Genomic DNA, 13275 nt, shown 5'->3' with positions numbered 1-13275 from the left:
GATTTTGGCTATATTGAAAATGTTTTGTTCTGAACGTTTAGTAAATGCCCAGATAAAGTCTGTCCATGCAACGCTGCTTCAATCATCTTCTGTGTGTACTCAAGCAAGGAGAATCCCACCTAAACTATAATCCTCGCTAATCTAAACTACCTGTCTCAGCTCCCTCCTATAGTCAGTGGACAGGAAAAGGCAGCTCCAGAGAACAACTCATCCAAATCTACAGAAAATGTCTAAGATACAGGAGCAGTATGGATGTTTTGCAAAATGGAAGCCAGGACACGGAGAGTAAGAATTAAAATTTCTATTAAATTAGTTACTCAATTTGCAATAGCCCAGACCACATCATCATGGAGACTTAGTACTTTCAAAACACAGCTTACACTATCACCCGCTGCAGCTCAGAGAATTCAGCATCTTTGCATGTTGGGCCAAGGGATCCAAGCTGGGCAACAGCAAACAAGGAGAAAAAATTACTAAACGTTTGAAAATTTTAATTTGTCTAGCTTTCACACAACCTCTGGGGTAAGACAAAGGTAAAATTCAATTTTCTGGTCACAACTCAACTACTTCAAAAGTAAGGTCAAGCTTCCTTTTTTTTTTTCTGTTCCTGAAATCGTAGCTTCAGTTTTCATGCCTTGCAAAACCTAAAGACAGGATCTTCTCCTAATACTCAATCCAAATTAATCCCTTTTAGTGACCCCCAACAGCTAAATCAGGGAAGGCAGGGGTCCTATAGAAAAAAACACAGTATCACAGCATGAAGTGATTAAAGGCTGCAAACTTGGGCATAGCCACAAAAGGACTTAAAGTACTGCATGCCACCTTAATTTTGATATTTCCTAAGTTTTGAGAGCTTGATGTCAGTATTTTTTTGGTTTCATTCTTTATTTTTTTAAACACACTTGTGTGAAACTACACTTGTGAGAAAATGCTCCCTGAGTTTGAAGAAAAGGCATAATGAAAAAGATTAAATTCCATAAACCATAATGAGATCGTCACCTGCACAACTCATAAGTAGATCAGAAACTTCTACACTCCTCACAGGGCTTTCTTAAGGACCAACATTATTTCTTACTGGAATAAAATTCCATGGACTACAGGAATTAAATTGAATTGCTCACTTTTTTTATCTGACCAAATTAAGAGGTTTGAAATAAATTTTACATTTAAAAAATTAATTATTTCAAACATTATACTCCATGTTTTAATATTACAGTGTCCAATTACATTTGCTTATTCACTATGTGAAAGCGAGATACACCCAAAGAAATGCTTCTACTTGGCTAATAAGCAAAATCATCCATGACGGCTTTCCAACACAAAAGGTGTACAAAAATATATTACTTGCTAGGGTTAGTGTGTCATGTATTTGTAGTTCCAGAAAATATTTCCTGAGGGGTTTAGATGAGAATTCTATGCATATATACTGACAATTTATTTCCACTGAAAAAATGCAATACAGTAAAAAGCTGAAATAAAAGCAAACTAAACAGAAGTCTAGAGACAAGGCAGCTGATCTTGCAGCATGCAAATAATGACCTGACATGTACACTCTACAGCATTTTGCAAAATAGATTGTACGCAAAGATGAGCAGATAGAAACCTAACTAGCACGGTCATTGTAACCACCATGATATATGTTTAAACTCTTTGCTGACTTCGTCTTTTGCAAAATTTTAAAACAGGAGGAGATACTTTAAACAGTACTTCTTAAATGGAAGGCAATAGAAAGGAATCCATATCTAATAACAATGAGACCTTATAATGAGACCCTTATCACACGTAATGAACAAGTGGTCAGGCCACATTTATTCCTACTGAGTATTACCACATTGTAATATTGAATAATTTGGTTTATATTTTATTTATTTTATTTTGATTAAATTCAACTAAAACAAGATTCTATATTCATTCTGAGTATCATTATTTCAAACTATCAGGAAATTTATGATTTAGAGTGCTGTTTGGCAATCCTGAAAGCGCACCGTAATCCTTCCACAGGGTAGATGGATAATGTTATAGAAACGGAGAGCTTATAGGTTTACTTCAGCTTTCATGTGATGTAACAAAATCTACAATGTTTTTGAGATGAGAGAGCTTGTCAGACCTTAGTAGTGAGCATCACCCATTCCATAAAAGTGACAGTGAGTATTACCAGCAGAGAAGCTGTTGCCCTCATGCCCTACAGCAAAGTCCCTGTCTGTCTATTATTTGACAGGCAGGGTAATATGGGGATATGTTACGCTGGTGGAAAAACTGACACAATTGCTGAAGAGTCCTGTGACTAGTACGAGCAAAATGGAAGCAGCATGTCCAACATTTGTGATAGATAACAATTTAAAGCATATGTTTATTACCGCTAAATTACATCCCTTGTACTGCTGACACCTGCAAGTGCTTAGCAAAATCTGAAAATAAAACCACATTATTCGTGTCAGCAGTATGCAACTTTTCCTGAACATCTAAAATTGAATTTCATAATTAGAAATAAAAACTAACTGAACCTCTATATGCTACGCACTATAATCTCTGTCATCACTGAAACAGTGTAATTTACCTACCAATTTTTTTGAAGGTCCAATACTGCTACAGAAGATACTGTTGGGGAATTTTAAAATGTATACCATAACAGTGATTTCAATTGGATCAAAACAGATTAACAAAGTTGAAGGAATGAAAACAAAACAATAGTCTCCTTGGCCAAAGCTGGAAATTCAATCCCATTTTGCTGCAATAATCCGTACAAGAAACTTCACTGTGACACTCCAAAAATTGGATTTAGTGAGTGACTGAGAGATTGAAATTGCTGGTAGCTCAGGCTTGTAATTCATCCACAGGTCAGGCAGAGTGCAGCAAACAACACAACTTTCTCTACGGTTTTCCTCTTCTGATCTCTAAGTACACATTGGAGAGACTACTCCCTCTAGTGAGGGGTAGAAAAAGCCTTATCGTACCAGTTCCTCCCAGCTGTGAAAAGCTGTGCAAAATCGCAGATATATAATACACAATCCTAAAGCCATACAAAATACTGAATTTGAAAATGATTAGGTACATAAAGCCCTAATCCTTTAAAAAATACATTCACATTGAGGCTGCAGGGAGTTTAACTCAAGACCATGTTGTTTGAATTTGTTATGCAGTATAGAATAAACCAAAAAAAAAAAAGCTACAAAAAAAGACTTTTTAAAACACAGAGAGCAATGTAGCTTTTTCAGAGAAACTTCTCTGCACAGCTCTGTGGAAAAGCTACGGGAAAGTGACTAAACAAAACCACAAGGAGTCCCCATAAGACAATTTTTCAGTATCTGTCATATTCATTACTTATTTACTCAAATACAAATCAAATTGCCTGTGCTTGAAAGTGCAAAATACTTTATTTAAATTTACTCATTAAAAATCTTTATGAATGAAAATTAGACACAATAGCAAGCATTTTTAAAATTTGTAATAATCACTAAGATAACAAAATATATCATCATTCTAACAATAAACTTGTTTACTCTTCTGAACATTGTATTTTTCAACATGCACCTTAAAACTAATACACACCCTCCACTAAGTGAAGTCACTCATACTTAATTTACATGATAAAGTATTTTAAAAATTTTATCTGGTACATACTGTGCTAATCTCCTGGAAAACGCATTTAGAAATTACATACCCTGGTTTTTTTTTGTTTACTCAGAAGAAGCCAATAAAACAGGAGACGGAAGATTTTAACTAACGTTATCTCAAGAACCCGTTTTAGTTTAAGCAGGTGACAGGAATTCAATAACAATTTTAATTCACTCTTGGAACGTCCATTGCATCTAAGTAGTATTCGAGAAAGATTGCTTGATGTCCAAACTATAGTGGACAGCTAATTTCCGATGTCTGTCTTCATATATCCTTACAGAAGAACAATTTGATTAACCCCCTGGGGTGAAACTGAATACCATGTTTGTCCAGCTGGAAAGGGACACTAGAAAGCCAAAAAATTATACCTCTCTCTGAACATTTTTTATCTTCCATTCTTAAGAGTAAAATCACGAAAGAGTTTAAGTATTCAAGTATGCTAACAGGTAACTTATGACAGCATCTCTGCATAGCTGTGTCCCCGTGTGTCCAAATATTGAGTTGCTTCCTTACTAGTTAAAAAATTCTGCGAAATACAAAGAAAGTGGCAAAATAGCCTGTAAAATTTTAAAGACTTTTAGAATGCTCTTTTATTTTAACATTGAGGTATCAGATGCATTTTACAAATCCAATTTTGAAAATGAATTGGAAAGTGTCTCTTCAGAGGTTATGGTGATGATAGAAAAGAATGCCAGTATTAAAGAAGCTTCTGTGCAGACAAACAAAGAATCAAAATCTTTATTTTTTAACAACTTGGTTCTACAGAAGCATACTATTACTGTCAATATTAAAGAGAGTTAACCCACATCAAAAATTTAGTTCTAGTTTTACAATGTTATATTTGATCAAGGCATACCAATCAATATAAAGTGTTAACAACCTTCATATGATTTTCCAGTGAAAAACACAGGTTTAGTAATTCAAATCATCTTCATTTATTTAGAAAAACATGCATTTTCTATCTCTGTCCTTAGAGGTTTGTATTCTCTACTCCTGAAATACTTTCACTTGTCAATAATATTACCAGTCCTGATAGAGTATCCATACTCATTCCTTTCTCAGAGAGAACATCATGTGAAAAGAGAGCATTTAACTGGGATAATAAAATTCTCTTTATTGATTAAGAATATTTCCATTTTGCATACATTCTGGTTTTTTACCTGTTTTACAGAGAATCTGAAATCATTATTTTATTCTACTGTTTTTCAGAGCAGACCTACGTATAGCATTTCAACAAAAACTTCAGACGCCAAGTAAGACTGCTAAAACCAGAATACTTCAACTATTTCACAGGATGAATTAACTTACTTTGGAGGATGTAGAGTCACATTCCTGACAAATCCATCCATAGCCAGTCTGTTTAGGAGACTTTTTCAAGGGAGGGTCTAGACAGCCAAAATGGTAGCAAAGCCTGCATTCATCACACCTGCAACAGAAAAACAAAATATACACTTATATATAAATGGTACTTCTACACTATTTTAGATTCAGCTTCCCCGCAATTGTCAGCACAAGATTTCCTGATCCATTATCATGATACAGAAAACTCATTTTCTATAAGCGGTATTTTCAAACACAATCACTTCAATTAGGTTCTGCCTAATTTGGAATATTTTGATGCAGATAACTCATATATCACCTTTGTCATGATCTTATATAAATGACATTATTTCAGACACTTGCAAATTAAAGAAAAAAATATATAGCCAGCTCAATTTTTTAGATACTTCAATGTCATTCATTGCCATTTATTTTCCAGAAATTTGTGATTTTTTTTTAGACAGCGACAATATTGATTTTTCATAGTTTTAAGACACCATTTTACACATCTACTTTATCAAGGTAAACTCTGAAATGTCTTGTCACATAACCAACAAATTAAGTATAATTTACAGCTATTAATTATATTTTTTACACCAGGACTATGTGATTGATAAATGAATGCACAAAATATTTTCCGATTTGCTTTGAATTTTCTGGAAAGGGGCATTAATTTAAAAGGATTTCACTGTGATCTTTCACTTGTAAAACTGCCCTGTGTACACACAGCAATTTTATGTTCTTTTTTAATAAACCTTTCATTAGTGTTTTGTACTGTGTATGGTCCACACAATAAGCTCAAAACACATAGCATAGCTATTGTTCACCTATTCTTAATGTACCAGCATTGAAGAAACACTACAGTATAACAAGTGCTTCATGAAAGGATTTTTAAATCAGTACAATAATATGCTCAAAATGAGAAAGAGATTTTTAAAAACAAGTAATAGAGATTTTCACATATCCTGCTGAACTTCAGTTTATTTGCATATCCCCCTATATTTTTTTGTATGAAAAAGAAAGCTTTTTTCAGATTTACTTTGCAATATTCTCCTCATTAAAAGCCCTTAAACTCTGAGTTAAAGCCAATATAAATGATCTAAAAATAGGAAATAGAGTAAATGTTTTAAAATAAAAATTTTCTAAGAAATCTACACTTTCTTTCTCTGCTTCCCTGGCCACTCATTTTCTCCGCTACAAAACATGCCAACACAAAAATCTCCAAAAATTGCAATAACAGCATGGCACAGGCATCATCAAAGACAGAGGGATATAATTTGTCAACAGAACACAGGGTGCATCACAGAAAGAGGATTCAACTAACAGAACATGCTGCTGTATTAACAGAAGAAAAAGTTCGTGCGACTTTTCTCCAAGGATTAGTCTCCAAATAAAAAGAAGTAACCATTTTCTGATTATGATTCTTTAACTTAAGTAAATACTTTTGTCCTTGCTGCCAAGGCTGTGCTTGCCAGGGAAGCCTTCTGGTTTTACCAGTTATATGTGAGACGTGAGCACTGCTAAGAGTATTGCATGTACTGTCTTCCACTAAGTAGACATTAAAAGCAATAATCTACCTATCCACAGTATGCAACACTGGACTGACATGGTTTTGGTATTTTAAAAAAATGGGATATACCATATTACACTCTATATCCTTAGGATTGTTTAGTAATAACTCAATCTAACTTCAGGATAAAGGAAACATTTAAAAAAGGAAAGCTTCTCAGTTTTTAAAGAAAGAAGAGTTCTAATGTAGAAATATATTACTTACAATCAGGAATATATGGAGTTTTATTTCTTGTGACAGGCATATTAAAATAATAAAAAGGTTAGGGGTGGGAGATGAGATAGGTTACAGTCCTACATCCCAACAGCATATGTGACCTTCAGTGAAAGATTAAGCCTCCTTTGAGCCTCAATGTTCTCATCTGTAAAGGAATACATTTTTACTAACCTATTTCTGTATCTAGAATCTTATTCACGTAAGTGCTTGCATTTGAGCACTGCTTATCAGAACTCCCTTCTTGTAAACTGTGTGGGGTCCTCTAAGTAACATAAAATAAAGCATCACACTATTTCTGACTGATTTAGTGTATTTTCAGAGCTTAATCCTAAAATCTACATCTGACTTCAAACAGTAGTAATTTAGATTTTTTTCTGAAGTGATGGTGTATAAGCACACAAGTGCTTATACATGCAAAAGAAAATGTTTCCCCTTTAAAATTACACTTTGCCATCTCTTCTTACATCTTTTCCATTCTGAATCTAGAATGTGGTATTTCCTGACTGCACCTTCAGCCACATTGCAGAAGTACGCTGAGGGAGTTAGCAAGGCTGGGTTGAAATAACCAGAACATTATGAAATTAAATACAGATCTGGAGGCGCCATTCTAAAGCTAAACATTTTTAATATTTATTGTCATTAATTTTTATCACTTCAAAGCTGTTTAGTTTGGCAGAAGAAAAATTGCATTTTCCTGGAATGAGTTAAAAATATCTATATGAAAGTTTTCAGATACTAATGGCTTTTATCTGCATCTGCACAGCTGAGAAAATGCAAATAACAAAAGTGTATTTTCATGTATCAGAACATAAAAAGCTGCACGGTGATAAAAATGTAACTATACCAAGTATTTTCAAACACTTCCTTCATACTGCTTTTTATTGGAATACAAGTTCTGTACTGTGGAACACAAATTCACTGATTCTGAAGTTCCCAGAGCATGATGCTGGGAAAATGGATGAATACACACTGTACCTTGGTTAAAGATGATGCCATAGCTGTCTGGCAGCTCTCTTGTCTGCTGAGACTGACTTGGGACAAAATGTGAAGCTTACATGTATCACAGTACAGAAAACAAAATTGGCATTCTTAATTCCTAATTCTGAAAGAAAACCTCATACCTAGGTTAAAATAGCACTAGTAAAATGAAATTAAGCCCTCAAGTGTATACTATTTTGTGTTCTTTTGTCTAGCAACATAAAATGACAAAAAATCCACTGTCAGATTCAGAAAATAAGAAAGCAATACAAAATAAGGAGTACTTTCAACTTAATTAGAGAAAGAAATTGTTGGGTCACAAAAGGCGTCATGCTGACAATCTCGCAGCCTTTCAGCAAATGCACTCAGATCAATCACAGTACAGACATTTACAGAGCAAGGAGCCACATGACACCGTCGTTTACAAATATCATCCACTTCCATCCTGAAGATGGCTTAACAGCACAAGTTAAACTGTTGGGCTAGAGGGAAAAAGAGGGAAAGAAACCACTTCCTCCATTTTAAAGGTTCAGTTAAAATTTTTACCCTTGTGGCTTCAAGGTCACGCCTGCAAAACAGTCCTTAAATTAGCAAATATTTTATCTTCCTATCACTTGTGGATAACTTTTTTTGTGGTTAAGTACATAACTTACAAATGCAACTAAGTGCACAGCCATCTTCAGTGGCCTGGCTAGCAGTTCCACTGTAAACTTTGTGAAAATAAAAACAAAGCTCCATACAAAGACAAGCTAACCTAACCTCCTAATTTACCTCTAACTGACAGGCAATTGCTTACTATCAGTGTTTTTAACAAGCCTGAAATTACTTTTTGCATCAAAATCAGAAATCACTGTGTTCCTCATTCCAGCAATTAATGAGAATAGATATATGCCCATTATATACCGAGAAAATGGGATGTGAAGAAGAAAGGTGAATTCTGAAGGAGTTAATAAATTAAAAAATAATAAAACAAAACATTTGCACTTATAAAAGTATAGAATGCAGGTCAGCTACATCTTCACAGCAAGAAAGCTTAATTAGGCATTTCCATACCTGATATATGTCTGCTTTGCTCTTTAATAAAGTGATCTCCATCTGCTCATGCCCTTGGATTGTTTTTATTAGGTTTCTTAGCAGTACAGCTGGCTGTGCTCAAGCCCTACATAACTCTGCATTCTCCTGTTCATAATTAACTAATTATGCTCTAATCAATAGTGTAGATACTGATTTTACAATGTAAATGAGATAAATGAGATAATGGCTGGGGTCAATCTCATTTTATTTACAAAGCCCAGCACACACATCCAATTTCATTACATTGCATCTACCTGCACAGGAGGGAGTCTTATCAGTTGGCCTGCAGAAGTCTTCCTGCGAGCACCAGGGAAAAAGACCTGTGCTTTTACAGAGGAACAGCGAATGCAAAACCTGCCCGTCACTGGCGCATTTGTAAGTCACTGGTTAATATCATCGAAAACCACAAAGAGCTGATTCAGCCAGAGTGAAGAAACTTATTTTGCATTCACAAGACAGCATCACCCATCTATAGCTGTAAAAGTAATTACCTACATGTCCCTGAAACACAACATTAATAAGCTAAACTTTAAATACAACTTTCCAAATGTGCTTCAGAGACTACAGAAAATCTCTCACTTATGTACACATCATTGCACATCGTCTGCAGCATCATGCCAAAAGGTACTCCATTGAAGAAAATACAAAATTACAAAATATATATACTACTCCCTATTCAACACAACAGCTTAGAAAGATTTACTTTAATGGAAAAAAGATATAAAACTTTGATACATATTGACAAACCATCATCACCATTAGAACTAGAGAACCTGTCATATAAGCCTTACTCTGGCCAACTTAGAATTAAGTAGAATAAAATTAGAAGTAATCTAATCCAGGATTTTTAAACTCTCAGACAACTGTAGTGGGATGGGCGTACATGCACTCACCCATTAGCTGGGGGGATGCAACACAATGGCTGTTCCAGCACCTGGGCAGATTTAACTATTCATATGCATCTTTCCTTGTTGGCTTGTTCTGGACCCCATTTCTGACTAAAGGCTTTTAGCACCTGAGGAACAGTTGTTTCTTCTCAGGCACTGATCTCTCTCCCCTTTAATCCATCAGTGTCCAAATGCTGGGCCACTCTGAAACTGCAGACAGCTGGAGACATACACAGGGGTTCATTTTAAGTGGCGGCACGTTCTTGGGTTCAGATGAACAACTTAAAACCAGCTATGACAGTTTAAGGCGCGGTCATCATTTTGTTTCTTGTTAGTGGCTGTACAACAGATCCAATGTAAAGGAGCATGTAAGCAGTCCTAAAAAAACCAGAATAAACTGATATAGCTCAAGTGAATTCAAACCGTAGAACCAAGATGACTGACTTTGGACTGGAGCAGGTGAGGAGTGCTCCTATGAAACCTTAATTGCAACCAGACCACGGAGGTGATAAATTCTGGGTGATAGGAATGAATACTATGGATGGGTTATATCAGCAACTCTTACATGTAATGTCAAAGAAGGCACTTTACTGTGCCCTTATTTAAAGAATAAAATTAATTAAAGATCTAATGGTGAATTAACTGCATAATTGTATGCTGTCCAAAAAGTACATTTATTCTACTTACTGAAGGAGGAGCCCAAAACAGTAGTACTTTTTAATTACAGAATATGTGGAAACCATTCCTCTTTTTAGCTTTCTCTTCTGACATCTCTTGAAACAAAGTGAAGATATGTCTTTGTATCTTACCCTGCCACTCTACACCAAAACTCTTTTAATTCAGCCCCACAGATTCCAACAGAAAGTGCTTTCATTTGTTGTGATGTCATAGGCCAAGCACAAACCAGAAGTGATGCAGTGCTGTATTTAGACTCTTATTTAAAATATAAGCTCCAGATCCTTAGCAACTCTTTTTAGGCAGAATATTGTCAAAAGAGAAAAACATATTAAGTATAAAATGGAAAAGCTGGTTTTCCTCTTCCTGATTTCTACACTTTTTTCCCTTGCCTATAAGTGGCACAACAACTAAAAATGGATGGTCAAGCCATCTTGCAGATTCTGTTCTACAGAACAGTTTGAAGAAACTACTAGGACCAGGACAATTTAAAAGTATTTTCACATAGGCCAGACAAGCTTTAGGTGACTTCACCATCAGAAGTGTGACAGATTCCAGCACTAAAATTCTTATATGACTGCACATGCATATAATATTGATTATAAACAAGCATATTGCCCAATTATATAGCCTCTTCAAACACAGGTACTTGTTATCCTGAAAGGCTCTCTATCTCCAGAGATGCTCAAAATTCAACCACATATAACTCTATGGAACTTGATCTAATTTCAAAGTTAGATCTAACTTTGCAGTCAGTCCTGCTTTGAGTGGGTGGCTGGAACAGATGTCCTCTGGAGACTCCTTCTAACCTACATCTTTCTGGATTCTAATATTTTCATAACTTTAAGTAAATGAAATACTCTTTCGGGGAAGGATAATGCTTATGGTATTACACAAAGTAATTAAAAGCTACATTCAAATTTCTATTATGCCAGGTACAACGCAAGCATACAAAAGGAAGTCCCTGATTTCCATAGTTTGTAATGTTAGATGAGACAATAGACTATTATTCTTTTCTGTTATGCCTGGAAGACAGAGGGGCATGGCTATTGCTGTAAGGTGAGAGAATATACCAGACGCAAGATGATGATTACACTCTGGTTTTTGTATCTACCTACTACTGATGAAGATGGTGTATGGGCAAGATGGACATATGGCCTGACAGAGCAGGGTAAGCTTACTGATCTTCAGCTAACAGTAGTTTCATGATAAAGTACTTATATGGTTTTGGATGTGGGAAACTGTATAATCTCTAACTTACTCAAATTTCTGTCAAAACTCAAGGGTGTTAATAAAATGACTATTTTTTCTCTTTGGTGTACAATAATCCCATGGAAAAGCCTTCATTCACCCAGAGGATCTACGCTACACTTTTCAGCATCTGCTACACAAAGCAAGTTTTTAAAAAAATCCTGTATTTAGCACTAGTTATACTACATAGCAGCATGAATTTCTTATAGCTTTGACCTCTAGGAAGTTCTACTTTAAAGCAAAAAAGGTAAACAAAACATTCTACCTATAAATTCAAAAGGAAAAAAAAAAAACATTTTATGTAGCTCCTACTCCCCACTGTCCCCGCTCATCATCACATAACCCAGACATTGAATACTTCACTTTAACAGAACTGACAAATAGTGCTGATCAATTATATTACAAATGAACAAAAGAAAACAAGTATTAATCTGGCAGACATTTGTGTAGCTAAATTTATTATGGTAAACCCCAAACTGCCACCTCTCCTACTTGATTTAATTCATGCTTTTTAATATGAGAGAGAGAGAGAGTGCACGCGCTAAACTAATACCTGATGTTAAAAGAAAGTGCCAAGGAAGGAACAAACAAAATCCTACAAAGAAGCTGTACTGGGGAACAAACAAACAAAATGCCGCAGGAAATCACCTTAGGATATCAAGCATGGCCAGGGGAGACTCAACAATACTCAAAACAGTTTTTAACACACATTAGTCTGTCCTTAAAATCTTCCAATCGCAGAGATTACTCAACTTCCCTAGCAAACTTCTCTAGCGCAAATATTGTTAGCAAAATCTTTCTGTTGCCTAACCCAAATCACCTTGCTACAATTTAACTTATTTTTGGTCTGACCAGAGTTGAAGAACTTCTTTTTTCCCTTCTTTGCAGCAACTTCTCTTCATCTTTGTATTAATTTAGGCTTAATTAATTAATGTTTGAAGACATTCCCCAGTCTTCTCTAAATTAAAGAAATCTAACTATTTTAAGTCTTTTTATTCATTTATCTCTTCTGTAGTCTTATCATGCAATTCAGTTTGCTTTGGACTTTCTCTATGTATTTCTTGCCAAAATGGACAGAATATGGTAGCTGAGGCTTTTCCAAGGGTGGAATACCAGTCTTCTGAATATTCAGGAGGAATACTTTCATGTGTTAAATGTAACATCTCTCTTTGTACATCTCAGGTATGATCAGTTTGATTAATGATCAGTTTGTGATCCAGAGTCCCCCATACCTTCTTTTTTGAAGGCTTATCTCCTAACTACTCTTTGTATCATGATCATGCACTAAACAGTGATGTGCCTTTTCCTCTTACTGCACTGCATGCTTTTTCTGGATGCTTTCTTAAAATTTCATTTTTAATTCTAACACTGTAGTCTCCCACATCATACTGGCATCACCTGCAAATGTAACCGAACACTTTATTCCAGCACCTAATACACTAAAGCAAAAAATAACAAAAATATAACAATACTGAATCCAGCAGAGTCCCTAGTGGAACCCAGTGAGTGGACAATTGAGTCCATGGTAGCTAGTCTACTTTTCTAATCAGCTACACATTTTATTGCAGCTTGATTAACAGAATATTTCTCTAGCTTATTCAGCAGAATGTCACACACAGAACTGTTTTAAGTCTTACTAAAGCCAAGATATGCTACATTTATCATTCTCTCCTACTCACAATACCTAGA

At 35.2% G+C, this 13275-nt stretch overlaps 1 protein-coding gene across 1 annotated transcript in view; it reads right to left on the bottom strand.

The window, feature by feature from the left end:
• PHF14 (PHD finger protein 14) overlaps positions 1 to 13275 on the bottom strand; it is a 168579-nt gene that overhangs the window by 51419 nt on the left and 103885 nt on the right. Inside the window, exon 17 of the mRNA XM_010561476.1 lies at positions 4924 to 5041. Within this exon, the coding sequence (XP_010559778.1) occupies positions 4924 to 5041 (118 nt within the window). The remainder of the gene's footprint in view (positions 1 to 4923; positions 5042 to 13275) is intronic.

Source organism: Haliaeetus leucocephalus, unplaced genomic scaffold (assembly GCF_000737465.1).
Source record: "Haliaeetus leucocephalus isolate CR32 unplaced genomic scaffold, Haliaeetus_leucocephalus-4.0 Scaffold146, whole genome shotgun sequence".
NCBI classification, from domain to species: Eukaryota; Metazoa; Chordata; class Aves; order Accipitriformes; family Accipitridae; genus Haliaeetus; species Haliaeetus leucocephalus.
The sequence above is the reverse complement of the archived record's forward strand: the minus strand, read 5'-3'. Positions and strand labels throughout refer to the sequence as shown.